This window comes from Oryza brachyantha, chromosome 7 (assembly GCF_000231095.2).
Source record: "Oryza brachyantha chromosome 7, ObraRS2, whole genome shotgun sequence".
NCBI classification, from domain to species: Eukaryota; Viridiplantae; Streptophyta; class Magnoliopsida; order Poales; family Poaceae; genus Oryza; species Oryza brachyantha.
In genome coordinates, this window is record NC_023169.2 from 3910348 (window position 1) to 3933070 (window position 22723).

The following is a 22723-nucleotide window of genomic DNA, read 5'->3' on the forward strand; positions in this document are numbered from 1 at the left end:
TGCCATTGCATAAACACTATTATTTGAATAGTGATAGAATATGCCCACGTAGTTATCAGATTTGGACGTGTATGCCGCTACACAACGGCTCCTTGGGCCTGTTTGGAAACTTTAGATTCTGAGAAGCAGCTGGTTGGTAGCCAGCTTTTGAGAATTTGGAAAAGCTCCTCAACCCAGCTTCTTCAGATTCTGGATTCTTAGTTTATTTTCCAGAATCTGTAACTACAGATCTCAAAAACTGCGGACCGTTTGGAGTAGCTTCTGGCAAAAGCAGCTTTTGAAAAAAGCTGCAGCTGTGAGAAGCTCTCCCAAACAGACCCCTTGTGTGGCATGGGCACATGTAAGTAGGGATGGGCATTTGGTTCTTTTGGTTTAATCAATTTGGTTTCTTCGGTTTAAGTTAAGGTTGGTTTGTGTAAAATATAAACTGAATTAGCTTAAAAAAAGCAAAATCGAAATAAAAAATCTAAAGAAAATCACGTCGGTTCTAATTTTACCCCCCAACTAAATAAATCAACTCCTACCCCTCTTATCTATAAATCAGAAAATTTATCACTTCAGTTACCATAATATGCGCATCCACCGATACTACATTCTTAACAACACGATGTATTTTGGTGTTTTGTCATATGAGTAGTAAGTATAGGAAGGTTGAAAAAATAATTACATCTTAAAGTTAGGTGGAGCAGCACAGCAAGAGGCACTGGGTGTGGCGGAGCAGAGGATCCGGCCGGCGGGGTGGGGGCCACCTCGCGCTGGTGGTGGTGGTGATCCATCATCGTCTCCATCCAGTGGGCGAGGTGGTTACACCAGCGCGCACCCGATTAAAATAATAATACAATAACAAAACAATAAAATAATAATAAAATATCTCCTTCCCACCAAACAAGCAAACAAACAAACATACTGCCTTTCTCCTTCCTTCGTCCCTCTCCCTCCCATCACACGCGCTCCACTCGACCCCCCCCCCCCCTTCACTGGACCGCCGCCGGCGAGGTGGCGGCGCCGTCAGCCACTGCCCCCGCCGCCGCCGCCGCCGCCGCCGCTGGTGACGGGAATGGCGGCGTGGGTGGACTGGGCCGCGGAGTACACCAAGGCGGCGCAGGCGGAGTCGCGCCCGCCCGCGGAGTGGGCCGCGCGGGTGGCCTCCCTCGCGGCCGCCGGGGACGACGTGCCGTGGTCGCCGGGGCTCTCGGAGGTTCTCGCGCGGGCGGTGCTGTCCGGAGGCGGCGGTGGTGGTAGCGGGGCGGCGTGGAAGTACGCCGAGGCCGCGCTCGCCGCGCGCCTCGCGTCGCCGGCGCTGCTCCTCGCGCTCCTCTCCACTAGGTACGTGCGGGTACGGCTCCCGCAGCCGAGCGTCCCCCCCCCCCTCCTCGGCGGCGGTTAGTGTTTGTTGGCGAATGGCTGGACATGACTCGTACGGCACGTGGGGTGTCTGATGGAATGCGCGCATTTGCGAATCGCCACCGAATCAGTGGTAATTTGGATCCAAGTGATCTCCCTCGTCACCAAATCACCCAAAAAAATGCAGCCGGTTGTGGCTATTCTGCTACCCGGCGCGTGTATGATCGTATGCAGATTGATGTTTTTGCCCTGTAAATTTGAGAAGAAAAGGGACGACGTTGTGCGTAGGGTTTGCAATACCCATTAATTTGGGTAGAGAAAGGAATGTTGGTGTGCATACAATGCGCAATATAGTGCAGCTCAATTTAGTATACATGTCTAGCAGCAGAATACTCTGTTTCCATTTTTACTATTTTTAAAGACAATCTAGATGCTACTTGGAATAACAAATGTAGTTTGTGGCTTGTGCTTCTGAGTAGTAATCACGTAACAAACTGGCGAAATTCGTATACATTAATTCTTCCAATGGCTGCTCCACTACTATGTCATCGAATGAGGGCTATTAGCCCTATTACTTAATCAAGCTACTGATTGAAAACATTGCATTGATGGTTTCTGTCTGTTCAGGGTCATTCCCCACCGGTTTACAAGGCCAACTGCATATAGACTTTATCTGGAGCTTTTGCGGAGACATGGATTCAACTTTGGTTTTCAGATGAAAGCTGCAAATTTCAAAAGGTGAGGTTTCCGTCAATGACTGCTCCCAGTAGTTTCATAATGCACACATTCTATATTCAGAAGTTTTGTAATAATATCAGAGGAAAACACATGGCATTCTGAACAATTCAGTACTATTCAAAGGCTTGAAGAGAACGGGAATTTTAATATGATATGCCGACACTTAGAATTCTGAATGTTTACCACAAGACATCTAAACCACCTTATTGCATTTTCATACTGGACATTAACATTTGCACCAAAGAGCTATAATTTGTCAAGGAAGATTTTCACCTGGTTGGAAGGGCCAATTCTGCAGTGAGATGTAACATTTTTGGTTGAATTGATCGAGATGTCACTTTATATGTTTCCATGTTACATAGAGTTCTTTCATGTTTCTTTTTAAAAAGTTTATCTTCTCATGTCATGTCTGTTTTGCTAGCATCCTATGGTTATGTCTTGTGTAGTTGTGTAGGTATTTGTCTGCAAATTATTCCTTTACTTGTCTCCTTAATGGAAATTTTCATGACACCTTCTCATATTTCTGCAGGATCATGCAATTAATAGATGATAACCTTGGTCTCTCCAAGATATTTGGCTTTTCAACATCTGAACCAGGGGTTTTTGTTGTTGAATTTACCCTTTGCATGTTATGGCAGTTGGTTGATGCTGCATTAGATGATGAAGGCCTGTTAGAGTTAATACCGGATAAGAAATCTCATTGGCCAACTAGATTAGATGATATGAGTTCATTTGAAGGAACTTTCTCCGAACAAAGAATAGACAAAACTGACAAGTTGCAGAAGATGAATAATGTGATAACTATAGAGCTCATTGGGCATCTTCTTCATGACAAAGTAATTACTCATATCCTCTCATTGGCACGCGAAAACATGTATGGCTTTTCAACTTCAAGTACTGCTTTACTGTGTTATTCCAGCTCTTTCTTCCTATCAATAGAACAGTGTTACATCAACTGATAGTAGTTTAATTTTATTTTTAGTAAATTAGTTGATGGCTAAATACCTCTGTATCCCACATGCGCCATATCATTGGAAACATTCTCTTTATTGTGAAGTTTCTCATGTCAAGGTTGTGCATTTTCTGAGTAATGAGTATACAGTCTATTGCCAATACTCTGCTGGAACATATCAAATTCATTGTATTTATGGAAATTGATGTACTTTTTTTAAATGACCACAATGCTAAAATTTGAACTAATACTCTAGAAGGACTACAAATTGTAAATTGTATTAACTAAGATTGATCGTACCTGTAATGTTCAGATGATTTTCTCTACTAGCTTTGTGACGTCCTCATGCCAATATTTTTTTGCTATTGTTGTTTGTGTTAAAAAAATCGAGTATTCATAACTATACTATAATCGAACGAAAATGAACAATTAGGATAATGGAAAATTGGTAGGAGGCATTCTTTAAACTGCCAAAGTGGGGAGCAAGGGCATTCTTAAGACACCGAATACAGTTACTGTTTTATTTATTTATTCTTTTTTTGACAAATATGCTACCTTCTAATTTGTTCTCATTATCATTGCTAATGAGTCTTGCTTATTCAGGCAATCTCAGTGGTCAGCATTCGCTAATCGGTTACAATTGATTATCACAAAGTCATCTACCTTACGAACTTCAACAATAGCCTTGAAATCGTTTCAGCAGTTGCATCTAGATGTCTACAATATCTTCAGAGGAAATAAACATTGGTTGCATAGGAAACTCCACCCTATAGTGGCTTCTAACCCTCTTTCTTCCCCAAATGGACGGTGCCTTGGAGCTAGCTATTCTGCACTATGGATTCCTATTGATATGTATCTTGAGGATTGCCTTGATGGCTCAATTGCTGCAACGAATTCCATTGAGATTTTAAGTGGTAAACTTTTTTCCCATCAACCGAAATGGTTTGCTGAAGCATATGAGTTTTTTTTCCTTCTATAGTTGCTTTTTTCTATCATTTCTGCAATATGGGAGTTTGTTCTCTTCACAGGATTGGTCAAGGCCCTTCAAGCAGTCAATAGAGCCACCTGGCATGATGCTTTCTTGGCCCTCTGGATTGCATCACTTCGCCTTGTACAAAGGGTGAGTCTTCATGCTTCATTGCATTTAGTCAAACTTAGAGCCATCTTTAAGATCCTCATCTTGGTTCTTATAAAACAAGCAGGAAAGAGAACCAATTGAAGGTCCTGTGCCTCATCTAGACACACGGCTATGCATGCTTTTGTCTATCACAACACTTGCAATTGCTGACATAATTAAGGAAGAAGATTCTAAGCTGAACAATAACTGGAAAGAGAAGAAAGAGAGTGATGATCTGCGCAAGGAATTGATGTTAAGTTTACAGACACTTGGTGATTATGAAAGTTTGCTTGTTCCTCCTCCATGTATCATCTCGGCAGCTAATCAAGCTGCTTCCAAAGCTGCAATGTTTGTTTCAGGAACCAACATTAACAGTGGCTACATGGAAAATGCCACTGACCGAACAACACATTGTTGTAAGTGGATGCTCTTTATCTTAATTTGTGATCTGCTTGACACTTTTTTCTTCAGAATAATGTTTTTAAAAACCTGAATATTAATGCTCATTTAATTTTGAGCAGCTGGAAACATGTGGCATTTGATTGTGGAGTCATGTATCTCAAGGAACTTGTTGGAAACATCAGTTTACTATTGGCCTGGTTATATTAATAGTCATGTCAATTCCATAAGTCATGCACTCCCAAGCCAACTTGCTGCATGGTCATCTTTCATAAAGGGTGCGCCGTTAACTCAGTCATTGGTTAATGTGCTAGTTGCAACTCCTGCATCAAGGTGTGTATCTTTTTCCCTAGGAAATAAACGATGCTAATTTACCATATTAATTTCGAATGGGCATTTCTCATGAGAAGCCATCACATCACTTGGTTAAAAGGGAGAACTTTAGTATGTTCCTTATCATGATCAGGATTTCTATGCCTGTCTATATCTGAGGGAAAGAAAAAAAGTCAAATTAAGCTGCCAGTCAGATACAATGTCAATCAATGTGATGTTTAGATGTACTATGCTATAGCTTATGTTTTCTGTCTATTTTGTCTCTGATATGCAGTTAGTTTCTATGACCATGTATATCTGAATCTTAGCATAAGTATTAGTTAATGCACATACAATACAATGTTCTTGTTAATAAATCACTGAATGAAGCTCATAAACATGGAAGCTTAGCAGAGGTTGAGAAGTTGTTTGAAGTTGCGGTCAACGGGTCAGACGAGGACAAGGTTTTTGCTGCCACTATTCTGTGTGGAGCCACTTTGCTTCGGGGCTGGAATTTTCAGGTTAGTGTCGTGCACTTTGCATACTATGAAATGTTTCTGTTGGTCCTAGTCACATGCTTTATTTCAAGGAAGTTTCTGATTTTGTAACTGAAAGAACCTCCATTCTCCTACTGCTCCAAAATGTTACCTCTCTTTCGCCACTACTCTGTGACATTTTCCTTTTGTCACTAGCAATTGCCTTGGATCGTTGAAAACATGATCCTAAAAGAATCAGGAAAACCAAGAATAGAACACATGAAACTGTAGTCAATTCAAAAAATATATATAAACAGAGAACTCGAAAATACCAAGAAACTAAAGATTTGATTTGAACATAACTTCATGGTTTTGGTAAAATAGTTTTCCCCATGTTAACTTTTATATAATAGGGACTTTATGTTTTATTTTTCAAAATGATCCTTGAATTTATTTTAATTTATGTGGTGTATTACTCTTGATTTCCCTGAAATTTCTACTATTTTCTTTGGTGAAAGGGAGTTGACCCAACAATAGTGGCAACTGGTAAATAGAGAAGTGCTATAATTTATTAGCAGAAGAGACCAGACATTCCTTGGTAAAAAAAAAATCCCCTATTGTAGATTTCTATTGAGAATCAGCATGCATCTACGTTTTAATATCCTAATGAGATAAGTTAAATCTTCTTGTCTTGATGTTGTTAATTTTCAGATGTTGTGCTCTCTTATCTTGCAGGAGCATACAGTTCGATTAGTTGTTAAACTGCTCTCAAGTTATGATCCAGTCGATTTGTCTGGAGGAGAGAGCCAGTTAGTAAAGCAGGGTCCAATGCTCAATGTTATTGTCACTGGAATATCACCTGTTGACTACGTTCCAATCTTCTCATTCCATGGCCTAGTATGATCTATGCTAGCCTACCTTTACTTCTATTTGATACTTGATGGTTTATATGTACCTTCTGTTTTTGAATATGCTTTTCCTTGAAAAAAAATACAGATTCCAGAGCTGGCCGCTGCACTCATGGCAATCTGTGAAGTTTTTGGGTGCCTTCCCCCAAGTGTTTCCTGGCCACTGAGAACAGGAGAGGAAATATCTGCTCACACAGTCTTTTCAAATTCATTCATTCTACTCTTGAGACTCTGGAAGTTTAACCATCCACCACTTGAATATTGTGTAATGGGAGATGGTGCACCAGTTGGTTCTCAGCTTACTCCTGAGTATCTTCTATTATTGCGAAATTCTCAAGTTCTATCTGCCAGAAGTTCCATAAAAAATAGAAATAACCAGAAACAATTGCCAGTTACTTCTAACCCATCATCTGAGCATCCTATTTTCATGGATTCGTTTCCAAAGTTGAAGGTATGGTACCGACAACACCAAGCTTGTCTGGCCTCAACTCTCTCTGGGTTTGCTCAAGGCGCACCTTTACACAAGAACGTAGACAGCCTTCTCAATTTGATGTTCAGAAAGACCAACAAAGGAAGCACTTCTATTGGTTCTTTGTCTGGGAGTAGCAGCATAAGTAATTCTTCAGGTCCTGGTGTTGATGATTCACATCTTTGGCCTCAGTTACCTGCGTGGGAGATACTGGAAGCTGTTCCATTTGTGGTTGATGCTGCTCTAACTGCCTGTTCCCATGGAAGACTGTTTCCACGAGAACTGGCTACAGGTTTGTTGTTGCAATCCTTATTTGATAATTAGAAGGATAGAACATCCTATGTGATCATCAATGTTTGATACTTACTACCTTTTTCATTTTCAGGTCTCAAAGATCTGACTGACTTTTTGCCTGCGTCTCTTGCAACAATAGTAAGTTACTTTTCAGCCGAAGTAACACGAGGTGTTTGGAAACCAGCATTCATGAATGGAACAGACTGGCCTAGCCCTGCTGTCAATCTATCTATGGTTGAAGAGCATATAAAAAAAATTGTAGCTGCCACTGGTGTTGATGTTCCGAGGCTTGTGACAGGTGCTTATTTCTGCTACCATTTAATCCATGTATACGTGATTACTGTATTTCTGCTTTTACTATCAAATATTCCTGCATGCAATTATACTCTTTCAACCTGCCGTGAACATATGAAATTTGAAATGTGCATTTCCAGTACCAAGGCCTTATTTAGTTTGTAAAAAAAATTTGCAAAAACATCATATCAAAACTTTAAACACACATTTAAAGTATTAAACGTAGTTTAATTACAAAACAAATTTTAGATTTCGTCTGGAAACCGCGAGACGAATCTTTTGAGTCTAATTAATACGTCATTAGCACATATTGATTACTGTAGCACTTATGGCTAATCACGTCCTAATTAGGCTCAAAAGATTTGTCTCACTATTTTCTCCATAACTGTGTAATTAGTTTTAATATTTGTATATATTTAATGCTTTATTTAGATGTCTAAAAATTCAATGCGATGTTTTTGGAACTAAACACCCTCTAATATTGGTGTGTGTCACAGGAGGAAGTACTTCGGGTACACTTCCATTGCCATTGGCCGCGTTTGTGAGCCTCACCATCACATACAAGCTCGACAATGCATCAGAGCGTTTCCTCAACCTTGCCGGGCCAGCTTTGGAGAACCTTGCCGCAAGCTGCCCGTGGCCAAGCATGCCAATCGTTGCAGCGCTGTGGACGCAGAAGGTGAAGCGGTGGACCGATTTCCTAGTGTTCTCGGCTTCGCGCACGGTGTTCCACCACAACAACGACGCCGTCGTCCAGCTCCTCCGAAGCTGCTTCACTGCCACCCTTGACGTGTCGTCATCTGCCACATCAGTATGCAGCTGTGGCGGCATCGCCAGCCTTCTGGGCCACGGCTTTGGCTCCCACTGCTCCGGCGGCCTCTCGCCGGTGGCGCCGGGGATCCTGTATCTCCGGATATTCCGGTGCATCAAGGACTGCTCCATCCTCGCGGAGGATATACTGTCCCTCCTCATGCTCTCGGTGAAGGACATCGCCGAGACAACCGTTCCGAGGCACCGGCTGAAGAAGGCCAGCAGGCACGTGATGAGGCACGGCCAGGTATCGCTCTCCTCCGCCATGACGCAGGTCAAGGTGGCGGCGTCGCTGGGCGCGACGCTGGTGTGGCTGTCCGGCGGCACGGCGCTCGTGCAGTCCCTCCTCCAGGAGATGCTGCCGTCGTGGTTCCTGTCCGTGCAGGACCTGGGGCAGGGCGGCGGCGCGGCGGGCGGCGGCGGCGGCGGCGGCGGGACGGTGTACAAGCTGGGCGGCCACGCGCTGGCCTACTTCGCCGTCTACTCCGGCATGTTCGCGTGGGGCATCGACCCGGCGTCGGTGTCGCGGCGGCGGGAGCGGGTGATGTGGTCGCACCTGGAGTTCCTGGCGGGCGCCCTGGACGGGAAGATCTCGCTGGGCTGCGACCTGTCGCTGTGGCGCGCCTACGTCTCCGGCTTCCTTGGCCTGGTGGTGGAGTGCACCCCGTGCTGGGTGCGCGAGGTGGACCTCAGGGTGCTCAGGAGGCTCGCCGCCGGCCTCCGGCGGTGGAAGGAGGACGAGCTCGCCGTCGCGCTCCTCCGCAGGGCCGGCCCGGAGGCGATGGGCGCCGCCGCCGAGATGATTCTCGCCGGCGACTGGTGAGTCCGCGCGTACACGTGATCGCCGGCGTTTGTCACTCTCGTCTGTAGATAGTTGTTGCACTGTGATTATGTGCGTGTGTTTATGCAATGGGTGTGTAGCTGATTTCGATCTTGTAGACTTGTACGGTAACTGATAGTAATTAGCTGCTACTAGATCGCTAGATTCTTTGCTATATATCCGTCCCTAATGTTAGTGCCCACTAATTATATTTCGGAAGCGGACTACTCATATCATGTGTGTGTTTGTGTTCAATCCTAGTGCAATATAGCAGTGTGCTTTAAGAAAGCCAGCATATATATAATTCCCAGATCATCTCTGTACATATCTATTGCAGATATGCTATAAGAGCAACTCTAATAGTTCTCAATTTCGGTTTCCCAAATTCTATTTTTGACAAGTTTGTAAATAATATGGCAAAGAAAAATTAGTTTTATCTGATAATCTACTTAAAAAACAGAAAATACCATGACTAGAGCACGAGGCCCCGCCAAAAAATGATCAGAGCACGACGTGTCAAACACCAAAAAACGAACGACCGACCTACTCATGGTCTCGAGTCAACGACGGCTTTCATCTTCTTCCTCCCGTGACAATAACAGGTCCCAAATCCAAGAACCACCTAGCACCTGTAGCGTGAAGCTAAAGCTCGCAGTGGCCGAGCAGCTGCAAACGATGGCCATGCTCCTGGGCGTCCTCCTCGCGGCCTTCCTCATTGCCGCCGCCGGCTACACGCTCGAGACACGGGGGTGCGACGTCGGGCGGCGGGGCGGTGGCGTCGGCAGGAGGGAGGAGATCGCACGGTGTAGGGCAGGGAGGAGCCGATGAAGGCCCCTCGCGAATGCGCGAGAGAAACCCAGCGTCATACTTTTTTTAATGCTAAGTGAAACTCCAACTTCCATATATATGTGCAAATGAGAGAATATGACAAGTTGTTAAATTTGGAAAACCGAATGACATACTGTTGGAGATAGTTTTTTTTCAATTATAAAAAAACAGAGATAAAGTTAAGATAGGGGAACTGTTAGAGTTGCTCTAAATAATACTAATACTGTACTCATGCTAACACGATGGCTTAATTTAACAATATAAATAAGATATCATAAATTCTTTTAAATACGACCATATAAACCAAATATTTAAAATTGTTTGCTACTAAGCATTTATTAATCTTATTATTATTTGAACGAAGTTTGATGACTATCGTAGCTTTAATAATTAATTATAAGTTGGCAAACATTGCAAATACAAATTTGGATGTCAATTCCAGAACTTGCAAGGCTAGGTTTATACGCTAATCAATTAGTAATAGGGAAAGAAGTATTCACGTTATCTCTTACGAGATAGAAATTTAGAGATTAATCGAAATAAATAAGAGAGAAAAAAAGAAAAGATCAATCGAAATTGGTGTTTTTATAACAGAAATAAAAATAAAAGAGTAAGGCTTTGTTTGGTTTAGGTGACTAATTCATTAGTCGCTACACTTTAGTCTTCTTTAGTCCCTAAAAGCCCAAACATGAGGGACTAAAAGCGAATAAAATTTTATTAATCTATTAGTCCCTTCCAGAGGTATTTATTGGGACTAAAAACTTCCTTTTCACACCTGCCCCTTAACCAAAATTTATATATTTGATGCACTTTTAGTCTCTCTTACCAAACGGTAGGGACTAAAGATTTTAGTGCATGGACTAATTTTTAGTCCTAGACTAAAGAACCACCTAAGTCATCAATCAGGCAATGTTTTCACAAGAGAAATAAAAGTAAAAGAGCATGTCTTTTGGGAAAAAAAAATCAATCGGACAAGTAAAACTACACGTGTTAGATTTGAATTTTGTGGAATAGAAACATCTCATCTTAGTGTTTCTATAAGATAAATAAAAATAAAAGAGCCGTCTTTTGGAATCGGCCAATGAAAAAACTGTGGTAGAAACACAGTCATATTTATATTCATGCATAGTTGTAGCATCACATCTCTGACGGGCTAAAAATTGTTAGATTAATCAGACGAAAGAATGAGAAAAGGAGAAAAACGAGTTTTTTAATCGGACAAGAAAAATAAAAAAGAGAAAAAGATAAGATATTTTTTTAATAGGACAAAGAAAGAAAAGATCAATTAAAAATAAATAAATTAATAATCATACTGATCAAGTTACGTAGGAGTTTAAAATCATCATTGTTTTTAATATTTTTTAGCAATAGAACATAAAAGTATATATGTAATTATGTAAAATAATATATATATATATATATATATATCAATGCTAGTCGCGTAATTTACGCAGGCCATCCCGCTAGTATAAGAAACATTGCAATAACAAATTGATGCACTAATTTTTAGAATTATCAAGTTTACACGTTGCAACGATAATTTTTTTGAGGAAAACAAGGAGGAGATATAAAGTGAGAGAACAGAAGTAACCTAGAATAAATTATACACCGAGAATTTATCTAGAGACAAGTATATTTTTACTTGAAAGAGAGATAAGTATTTTACATGTGTCATTAGATGATGTAGCACATGTAAGAACAGTTAGACCAACTAGCCTATTAGCATAATGGATACAACCAATAAGATATTTTGGATATGTTTCTATAACCATAGATTGGGTCTACTAGCTATCCTACCGACGTAACTAATGCATTTAACTAGAGATACCACGTATGTATTAGGATGGCAATAAGGCATCCCATCTTCATCCCTGGACAACTCAAAATTTTCTGCTCCATTCCTGTCTTATCTCGGCATTGAGGCTATCCTGCACCCACACTTGCCTTCACCAGGCTATCGACCAGGATAGGGGAAGGGCAAGGGGGACTTAGAGAGGAAGGAAAAAATGATATTGAACAAACAAGACAATGAAGTCTGAGGAAAAATGTTGGACATGCACATTAAACGTGAATTTGGAGTTATTAGAGGAACAAACATGCAAACTTTCTAAATGATCTTGTTCTTACTTTGCATGAGCAAACAAGCAATAAAGCCTATGACCAACCTCTTGTTGCTGGTTGTCTTGATGGTGGACTGGATGTTGCTCAATCGTGTGCCTTAGAGGCAGTGATGTCATAGCGTAGCTATCGTGTGGCACAGAGGCGCCGGGGTCGCAACACTGTTATGGGATGCGAAGGTTGTGGCATACCACCGACGCATCAATCAATCACATATGGCATGTATGGATCTGGACCGAGGAGGAAGAGAGCACAAGTAGATCTGGAGGATTGAATGAGCCTTTTTAATGGGATTTATAACTACAAAAGATAGGTTTGTAATCCATATATCACCATATGTATCATGTGCTTACTTAGATATATGCAAATGTGTTATAGTTCTTAAGGGCTCTATGGGGAATAAAGATAGGGGAATGAAGACCATGCGTAAACCTTCTTTCTCCAATGCTCCGACGGAGAGAGATCCCACCTATTTACAGCCCCATAGGGGTGATATAGTTGTCTTTGAGCCTCTAATAGAGTTTGTCCCCACTAGCTAACATGGCTAGAGTCCCTATTATCATCCTTAAGCATGTCAACAGTACCATATCAGCCATCCTAGTGATACAACCAATGTATCCAACCAAAGGAAATAGATATGACATCAGCTAGCCTAGGGATTTAGCTGCTGCACCCAACCGAAGATAGTGAGTATGTCACTGTTGCTATAAGATGGGTCCACTAGCCATGCATTCAAAGAGATATTGAGAATGTCACTATTGCTTTAGGATGGATATTTGGCTATCCTAGTGATGTAACCGATGTGTTAGACTAAAGATAGCGATTGGCTAGCCTAATAATAGCTAATGTGTCCAAACCAGAGATAGCGGTCATGTCACTATTGCTTTAGGATAGGTCCACTAGCCAGCATAGCATTTGCAGCGGATGCATCCAACAAGATGTGGCGGTATGTCAGTATTGTCTTAGGATGAGTACAACTTCTAGCTTAGTGTTGTGGTAGAAGCATCCAACTAAAATAGCAGCCATATCCGTGTAGACACATGTTGGGACGTCTAGTGGTTAGCCTACTGATGAAACCTAGCAATAACAATTGAGCACTGAGATCCAGACTATGGTATTTAGAGGACATAGTATCGTCTGGTGCAGAGTGTAGTCATAAAGATGTAATAAGAAACAACTTTGAGACACAATGTTTCATTCTAGTTTAGGCTCCTCGAGATGGGTAATAGCCCTAATCCAATTTATATGGACTATAAACAATAAAAATCACATTGACTAGTACAATATATGGGAGTGTCTACCTAGGCTACCAACCAATCTCGTCGAGAGGCTAGACGTTGTAGTCTTTGATAGTAGTCAATGGGTAAGGCTATGTCTCCAGCCGACTTGGCCGATGTGCTTTGTGTTGTGTAAATCTTGAGTTGAATATTTGATGTCCTCCGTTCCTTATTGTGTGATTGCCCTTTCTCGGTTTCTCCAAGTAGAACTTAGGATATGATTGCCGTACATGAGTGGGACAATCCTATTCATATTTGGATTGGGTTACTCAGTAACCTTCCTTGTTGGACTTACATTTTATCCTACCTATATTTGTATCCATAATTGATGGTTGCCTTCTCCATTATCATAGGGTATGCTATATTTACTACTCTGACGTCAGTAGAGCCACATGCTCTGGTTGATAGTCATCTAGAGATAGCAAGCTCTAATATTGTAGTTAGATCCATATTTGGGTTCAATTAACCAACTCGATTAACCAGGTTACAGATACAAACTAATATGACCAATCAAGACTTTCTCGCTAACATGTATGTATAAACAAGATGATCCACGAGTAATGCAAGAATGACTATAGTTTTAATATATAGTTTAATTATAAGAACTAATGACAATTTATAATACTATTCTCGACTTATCACCACGAAGGGTATCCTAAAAATAAAAACCACTAAAATTTATGCATGCCATATGCTGTATTCATTATTTTCCCCCTTATTTTTTAGGAAAAGTTTTTTTTTAATATAATAATCTATCATTAGTAAAAAATAGTACCATATTTTCTCATGCATCTATTACTGCCTTACTGCTACTAGTTGTATACTATTACAACCAATAAAATTGAACCAAAACAAAATGTTCCTTATTACCACCAATAAAATTGAACCAAAACAAAAAATGTTCCTCATATTCTTATCCAAGTTTACCCCTTTGTAACAAAGGACATTCTATTGTTGTCATTAGCACATGCGTTCCACATCAAAAACCATGAACATCAGTAACCCTAAAGTCTAAAAATTGGAAAGGAAAAGGGGAACAATTGACTTGACACACAAACATGAAACAAATTCACATTGTGTTGTGTTGTGCCCCCAAATATAGGCGTCGTCACGAGCTTAAACAGCCAAGCTAAAAAACGCACGCGCACGCCGAAAGCACAAGAGAGAATGGCGATGGCCTAGCCCTCCCTCCCTCCCCGAGACCCCGGCCCCTCCATGGCCGCGCCGCCCCTCCTCCTCCTCGCCGCCGCCGCCATAGCCTCCCTCGCCATTCTCTTCCTCGTCGTCTTCGCCTGCCGGCGATGGTGGCGGCTGCGACGCTCGCGCCTCCTGCGGAGCCGCCGCGCGGTCGAGGCGGCGGCGGCCGATGTCGCCGCCGTCCCTCCGGTCCCCTCCTGCCAGGTTAAGAAAAAAAGATCCGAGCTCTCTCTCTCTCTCTCTCTCTCTGCTCTGCTGTCGCTTGATCCGCAGCCAGGGTGGGCGGAATCGAGGTGTTGGCTCGCGCGAATCGAACTTGCTCTTGCGAATTTTTTGCTGCCTTGTTCGTCGTTTCTCGTATCGTTTGCTGTTGCTCGTCGGGTTGCTGAGAAATTCGTAGAAATGAGGGCGCCTTGGTAAATCCTTGAGAGGAGTAGGCTATTTTGGCTGGCTGGATGACCATTAATGGCTGCAAATCGGGGTCGGGTTATGCGCATTAGAAGACACAGCCATGCTTAAAGACGCAATACGTTACATGCTATACTTCAATTAAATGAGTTTGGGTAGAAAAAAATACAGGCTGGATTGAGAGACATTAAGGCTGCTTGATTGTTGCTATGAATATATCAAGCACATTGATGTATTTATTAGGAAAATCAGGAGGTAAATGTATGGCGTTATACGGTGTTCTGTGGACCGTGTTTTTCTAAAATGGAAATTCAGAAATTGCTGGAGCAATCCTAAAGAATGTGCCATTAGAATCATATACTTGAAGCTCTAAGGTTGTGAACAGTATCAGGTTCATGCCGATGTAGTTTCCGCATGCATCCTTGTTGCATACCGGAAACATCCAACATGTAATTTAGTGGTTATTCCTAATTCTTTGTTTTATAAATTTTCGAAGTCAAGTCTTTACACTTTACAGTAGCAAATTACAGTGGAATGAACACAGAACATTAATTTCTGGGGATAGATAGTGTTGTTACTTCCGTTAATTGAAGATTAGTTTGAATTCTCTCTCTATTTTTTTTGAAACATTATGGAAAGAATACATGGAGACAAGGCAAAGAATAAAAAGACATGCAGAAGGTGGGGTAAAAGGAGGGATGCTGAGTTAGCGGCCTTCCCCGCACCGCTACTCCGTCACGAGATATGCGCTCCGTCACCCTCCCCACGTGTCCATCTGCTGCTTATATTTTGCATCTATCTGCTTCAATCAACAGATTCCATCCATAAGCGCTGCTGCCGCACTCTTCTATATGCAGAGCATCTTTCTTGTGCAGTGCCCACACACTGATTGGCTTCTTCTCAGTGGTATTTAATCCCTTTGCTATCCCTTCCTCATCTCTGTGTGAAATGCTCATGGAAGTGCTCCGCAAATCAAAGAAGATGGAGCAAACACCGGTGAGATGGATATGGCATCCCCCTGACTTGTTCTCCCCCTCAATCTTGATTTTTCAAAAGGAAAAAGCTTACTGCTTATTCCTCAACTCTTGGTTTGGTTTGATTTGGGTTCCTCATCTCCAAAAATGATAAAATTCGTCGTCAACTCTCAAAACTGGTTAGAACTCATCGTTCTTGTTTATATGCGGTTTTTTGGACTACTTGATGTAGACATGGGATCTGAGGTGGCTCTAGCTCACTTTTCATGTAGCGTCCATGTAGGATCTATGGTGGCAGCAGTTGGAGCTGCTTGTCATAATATCGGCATCCCACCTATCTTATTCTCTCCAGACTCCCAGTTCATGACAACGGACCTTACAGTGTTTTAAGATCCTATGTGGGTGCCACGTGCCAAAACCACTATTGGACAGGTTGAGAGACGATTTCTATGTGGTTTTAAGTGTTGAGGGATGATATTTATCAGGTATTGTTTGTGCTGAGGGGCGGAATTTAAAACGAGCGATGAATTGATGGGCAAGAAATAGACTTTTTCCTCTCAAAATGATAAAGTCAATTAGGTGTCTAGTGGTATGGATAGAACATCTAAATATCAGATACCAGAACCAAAATTTGGAAGCCTGAGTCCTTTTTCCCCTAGAAGAAACTGTGTATCATTATTGGATTATCAATCTACATTCTGCATTTGTGTGCAGTATTTTGTCTTAGTTACTTGTATATCAAAGACTCAAAGTAAGATGTGATGAAATTTGAAAGTTTTTGTAGTTTCACTTATTGTCTGCTTCAGCTCTGGTGTGTTTTTTCTCAGTAAATATATGAAATTACTGTTAACATGCCACCGATATTTCAAAGATTTACAGTGTGTCCCATGCCCAATAATATTAAGTTTCACTGTTCTGTTTCTTGCATTTCTGATAGAAGTTAAATGATTACTCAATTTCATGAACCTTCCAGATTTACTCATTTAAGCATTTCATTTTGTTGGAACTCGCTGAAGTAATTGTTCTTGGTTGATCAAAACTCCATGAATTGTATTACTTGTATGCATGATGCTGAAGATGATGAAGTTCCACATTTCTTTTTATCTTCTAAAACCTTTTCTCCTGAAACTCAACTGTACACTTCATTATCTTTTGACAAATGCCCACCACATGAGTTGCATTAAACTGTTCGCTCACTGATTGGACATCCATGTATTTTTGGTTTGATGATTTATGCTATGCATTTGCAGAATGAGGATCTAAACAGGCCTCTCCTTGAAAATCTGGATGATCACTCTAGCCAGAGTAACAATTTTCCTGGAAATGTTGTTGGAGAATCTTCAAAAGTTCAAACAAATAGGAGTAATACTTCACCAAGAAGTCATGGAATAAGTGATTCTGGCAGGGTTTATCCTGCTGAATCCTGCACTACACAAGGTAACCATACCCAGACCTTTGGTAGACTCCTGACATATAATGTCTACTTCAATTTCTCTTCTCTGTGTTGTGTTCAGGTGTATTCTTCAGTAACAGAAATTGCTATGAATTTTGCAGGAGAAACTCATGTGATCGATGTTTCAAATGATACATCTGAAGAGTTTCATTTGGGAAGCACATTGAAGTGTGCAAAACAGACCAATTGGTCAAGACCTGATAAAAAACACATAAGAAGTGGTTCTAGAGAGGATAATCAAAATGGAAGCATTTCTGTAAAGGATAATATTTATGGTACGATATCTCTCAAACCTGATTAAAATGTTTTAGTAGCCATAATTTGCAAAAGAATGGTACTTTTATGCCTATCTAATTCAATCTTTTGCTAGAAATGCAGGAAGCAACCTAGATGTAGAGGTCATTGCTGGCCCATCTCATGGAATAAGTTGTTCCCGCCAGTCAACTAGTCCTACAGTTCCAATAACTCTTGGGAGGGTACCCCCAAGTGATTTGGTGTTGAAGGACTCTGAAGTGTCAGGGAAACATGCTCGAATAAACTGGAATGCAAAGGTTAGTTTTTCAGGAATTATGCATTCATCTCTTGTATGTTCAATTTAGTGCTATTTAACTACTCTCTCTAGTTCCGTAATTCTTGTCGTTTTGGACAAGAGTGTGGTCAAACTTTTAAAACTTTGACTATTAATAACTTTTAAAAATATGTAGTTTGAAATTTCTAGGACAACATGTATAGATGAGTCATAAAATGTACTTTAATAAAAGTAAATATTTATTTATTGTATATATTTTAATGGAAAATCATGGTCAAAGATAGATTTAGAATACTTTGTCATTGTCCAAAGTGATAATTATCAAACTGGAGGGAGTAGTTGTTTCCCCAGCCTTGTAACTAAATTGGAATAGTGATGCTTGTAATGATACTTAACATTACCATTTTGTGTGCATATTTTGTTCAAATATGTACTTTTGTTCGATAATAAGATGCACTTTTTGTTCGATTTGAACCTGGGTTTTGTTCAGTAGTAATTATTTATCAATGACTGATCAAAATGTTGAGAATTGAGATGCCAAGTTGTTATGGCGACATACTCTTAACCTAATGTCACGAGATCCCGAAACCATGGTTTTAAAGAAGAAATTAGTTTTCAGGGTTTTTATTTATAGAGTTACTCAATGCTAAATTTTTTCATCTATTCTTATATCTACTGTTTCTGCAAGAAAGGTTTGCTATGCTGCCTTTTCTTTCAGCATTTATTTATTGTTAGCTAGTTATTAACGGGCAGAAGCTTATTTCCTTGGCTATAATCATGAGAAAGTGTCTTTGAGCATTTACCGAGTAGGAAATTGTACAATGGAAGGCTAGCTTGTATTATGGTAATTAACGATATGCTGTAATCTATCGAACTGTCATTGGTTTCAAAAAATGAAGTGATAGTTCATTTGCAGACATTGAAATGGGAAATTGTGGATATGGGCAGCTTGAATGGGACATTCCTGAATTCCCGGGCAGTTCACCATCCAAATGCTGGGTCCAGGCACTGGGGTGAACCAGCTGAACTAGCAGATGGTGACATTATAACTCTAGGAACTTCATCAAAATTATCTGTAAGTTTTTGATATGCTTATATCATTTCTTGTTCCTCTGAAGTTTGCTGAAATATTCGTTGAACTCCCACTTTCTTTGTTTTGAGGCATAATTGGACTAGTGTACCAACTTCCTTCATAGGTTTATATTAGTCTGACATGAATCTTCCAGAATTGATTATTAGTAACACATGTTAATTTTTAATTATCAGTAATCTCAAACTGTTAGTACATGTGATCGAAATGAAAATGCTAATTTTGGTCCTCTAACCTATTATATATATTTTACTTCTAATTCTTGTTGGACAGCATCCTGTTTTCTTCCATTAACTGAGAGGAAAATGCTTAATTTAATGGATTCCCTTCTGCGCCCATCATTTCAGCCTATATGGAATATACGTATTTTCATTTTTATCAGTGTTCTCTTCTCTTCTGTTCCAAGCCTATCTGCTGAACCTTAGGACAGCCCATTCCAAGCATAATTTCCTTATATTTGACCTAATTCAAGTTGAAAAAGGTGTGTTCCTTTAACACAACTCAAATAAAGAGGAGCTAAAATTTTTTGATTGGAGATGAGGTAATCGTGTAACTTTGATGATCAATTTATCATCAACAAATTGGCTGCTCCATTTGGTAAAGCTACATTGATTTACCGCACTATATAAGTTCTCTAAGTAACATGACCAATTCCCCTTACCCTATTATTTTTTTATCCTCATTGACTATTTAATTTCTCCAGTTGCTAATCTAGAAATTCATTTAACAGTCTTCCTGAAACTAACATACGCTGACTCACAATGGCGCTTTTCTTATTTTGAATTTAAATCAAACTATGTTCTGGATATTGGGATTTCGTTAAGAAACTGCAGCTATCACAAACCTTTTTTTTTTTTTTGCCTTCCTAACCATGTACTCCAATCCGTAAAATGGTGTATATTCATTGTATTGGTAATCACATTCGTTGTTCAAGTTGCTCTGCAGCATATTTGAAACTTTGTGGCCAATTTTCTTTGGTATATTATTTGGTAGAACCGTTATGTTCTATTTCATAATTTGCGTTGTTATCTCATTGAAGGTCCGGATCTCACTGCTAAATCAGCGAGTTCCTGCTGGAATTGGTATGGCATCTGATCCAATGGTGGGACGTCGAAGTGGGAAGAAGCTTGTAATGGAGGATATAAGCTTCTGCCAGTGCCCTCTACAGGGTCTTGAACAGGTAGTTATCACTTAAGTCTCACAAATTTATACGACTGTTTTTGATACCAACTGGTTTTGCAGTTTGGACTCTTTGGAATTTTTGATGGACATGGTGGGGATGGAGCTGCCATAGCTGTCAGCAAGTTAGTTTTTCATGTCCACTCAATATTCAATTTAGAGGATGCATAGATTTTTGTTCTCACTTTTGGGGATTCATGTGGCTATTATTTAATGGAACTTTCTCTTGTATACAGTGATTATTTATCATCACAGCCATGTGAAAACTGATGTTTTCTCCCCTACTGATTTCTAGGATTCTTCCAGAAAATTTGGCAACCCTTTTGTCCCACCGTGAGACAAAAGAAAAGGTTCTTTCATACTCAGATGCTTCTGATGTTCTTAGATATGCTTTCAGTATGACAGAAGCTACAATTGATCATGAGTATGAGGTTGGTGATCCTTTTCTCTGAATATTTTTGTTCTATAGGATGAAATTGCCAAAGTAGGCTTTGGTTTTAACTTCTTGGCTTCCTACTTTAGTGATTTAATTTCTACTCCTTGGGTGGTTCAAATGCTTGCATTAAATTGATGTTCAGCCTTTTTTTAACCATCCTTTACTATTTTTTGATTGTTACACTGTTCATTACCTGAGATAGATTTGTCATCAGAGCACAATAAAAAATTATATTAGCTGAGGCCTTTTTCTTATCAAAAGTCTAGTTCAATAAATGAAACACAACTCAAGTCCTGTTTTGTCCTATTCTGAATTAAACATTACTGTGAATTTGTATTAGCATATTGTAACCAAAATTTCTTTGCTTAGTACTTGGTAACAAGCAAGAATCCCAAAGTTCCAATTGGTTGCCTACTGCAGTCTTAGTAAATTCATTTCCCAACCTGTGTTCATTTCATGGTTATGACATGTCAGTATGTCAGTAGCTGAACTATTAAACACTCGTTACTTCTGATGATTTTCGATTTTACATACTTTGGGGGTGTCTAAAAAGTAGTTTTTTGGGAAGCAAGCATATTATCTCTGAACCATTTTATGTAATTCCATATTGATTAAAAAAATCAGGTTTTCCACATTTTACAAACAGTCAAGGAGAGGAATAAAAGATATCCTACAGTATGGAAGTCATAGGTCTACATTAGTAAATCTAAAATCATCTTTGATCAGAACAACAATAATATGCTGTAGTTAGTTCGTGCTATTAGTTGCAAATTGCATACTCAATTAATCATTGACGAGCATTATGCATAACTGCTGATATCATCACTGATCCAATCCACAGGATCCAGATTTACAAAGTTTTTCTCCCAAACACTAGATCTTGTTGTGAAAGTTTTGTTCCCAAACATTAGGTGTTGTGAATTCATCTGGTTACGGTTGATACTAACTTTATTGATTTGCTGCTTGTTGTTGTAGACCTAGGCAGTCATTATAGAGCAGCATTTTTATTTGCTAATATATATTTTCTGATCCCAACCCCATGATTTGAATTAATTGTTTTAATCCAATGTACTTTTTTATTTGGCAAGTATTATCCACAAACGTATATATGAGACACTTCATTAAGTTATAATACCAAAAACCTTCATGAGCTTATTTTTTTGGTTGAAACCTAGCCTAATCAGATCTAGCAATAATTGTTTCTGCTGGGAATATGAAGTTTGGTTTATCTTGCATTGTCCCTTGCTTCCACATTATCAATATTATATTGCCCATCAATGGTTTTGTGCCTTTTGCTCTTCAATTATATTTAGCAATAACAACTGCTGTGGTTTATGATACTATTCAGGGATGTACAGCAACAGTCCTACTGATTTGGTTTGATCAAAACAAAGATTGTTTTGCCCAATGTGCTAATCTTGGTGATTCAGCTTGTGTTATGAGGTAAACAACACCTTTTTACCTATTTTCTGAAGTTTACTAAGGTTTACTAGAGAATAACTGGACTATTTTTGTCAGTGTCAATGGAAATATGATTGAAATGACTGAAGATCATCGAGTAGCTAGTGTAACTGAACGAGCTAGGATAGCAAGAACTGGACAAGCCCTGAAAGCTGGCGAAGTCCGGCTAAATGGTTTGCTCTTTTCCCATTTTAAGTTTTGGGTGCTTGTCCAAAACTACCATAAATGCTGAAAGCTATACTATTGTTACTTCTTATTTCTCCAGGACTTAATCTTGCCAGGATGTTTGGAGATAAGTTTCTAAAAGAGCAAGATTCACGCTTCAGCTCCGAACCATATGTGAGTCAAGCTGTTCACATTACAAAAGGATGCACAGCTTGTGCAGTCATTGCTAGGTAATATGATATCTCAATGCTATCAAGGTAATGCTTACTGATGTAACTTGTCCATCATGACATTCGGGTGATTGTTTTCATGTGTGCAGTGATGGACTCTGGGATGTTATTAGTACTAAAAGGGCAGTTCAGCTTGTTGTTGAGGTGAAAGAGCACTGTTTTTTGTTTTGTTTTGTTTTATTGTCATTATTCTTTTAATTCTGGCCTCATACTGGTCATATGTTACAGGGTAGGGAGAGAAACAGTGGTGATAGTGCCTCCGCAGACAAAGTAGCCAATCGTATACTAAGTGAAGCTAGGAATTTGCGAACCAAGGACAATACATCAGTAATATTTGTAGATTTTGACATTTTGAGAACAGACCATTGTATAGCCAAATGATTTGACTATTTCTGGACATCTTGTTATAAGAATCATTTGCCGGGCTGTTGCTTCGTCGCTTCCA

At 40.0% G+C, this 22723-nt stretch overlaps 2 protein-coding genes across 3 annotated transcripts; both read left to right on the forward strand.

The window, feature by feature from the left end:
* The first annotated feature begins 1030 nt into the window (after positions 1-1030).
* On the forward strand, positions 1031-9226 carry LOC102699975 (mediator of RNA polymerase II transcription subunit 33A). 2 transcript variants are annotated; one of them, XM_040525808.1, is made up of 12 exons: positions 1031-1326; positions 1972-2082; positions 2612-2956; positions 3638-3948; positions 4063-4154; positions 4237-4567; positions 4673-4883; positions 5269-5383; positions 6074-6235; positions 6335-7007; positions 7101-7307; positions 7801-9226. In XM_040525808.1, exons 1-12 carry the CDS (start codon positions 1058-1060, stop codon positions 8934-8936), a joined length of 3963 nt encoding a protein of 1320 aa, XP_040381742.1. In that variant the 5' UTR covers positions 1031-1057; the 3' UTR covers positions 8937-9226. The 2 variants fall into 2 exon arrangements, with proteins under 2 accessions (XP_040381742.1, XP_040381743.1); XM_040525809.1 differs by lacking the exons at positions 1031-1326; positions 1972-2082 and having other exon boundaries at positions 2851-2918.
* Positions 9227-14295: 5069 nt separating this feature from the next.
* LOC102700256 (protein phosphatase 2C 70-like) lies at positions 14296-22723 on the forward strand. Its single transcript, XM_040526458.1, has 13 exons — positions 14296-14557; positions 16986-17172; positions 17290-17463; positions 17567-17739; positions 18634-18792; positions 19847-19987; positions 20050-20111; positions 20282-20417; positions 21771-21865; positions 21941-22056; positions 22149-22278; positions 22368-22422; positions 22507-22723. Exons 1-13 carry the CDS (start codon positions 14372-14374, stop codon positions 22657-22659), a joined length of 1767 nt encoding a protein of 588 aa, XP_040382392.1. The 5' UTR covers positions 14296-14371; the 3' UTR covers positions 22660-22723.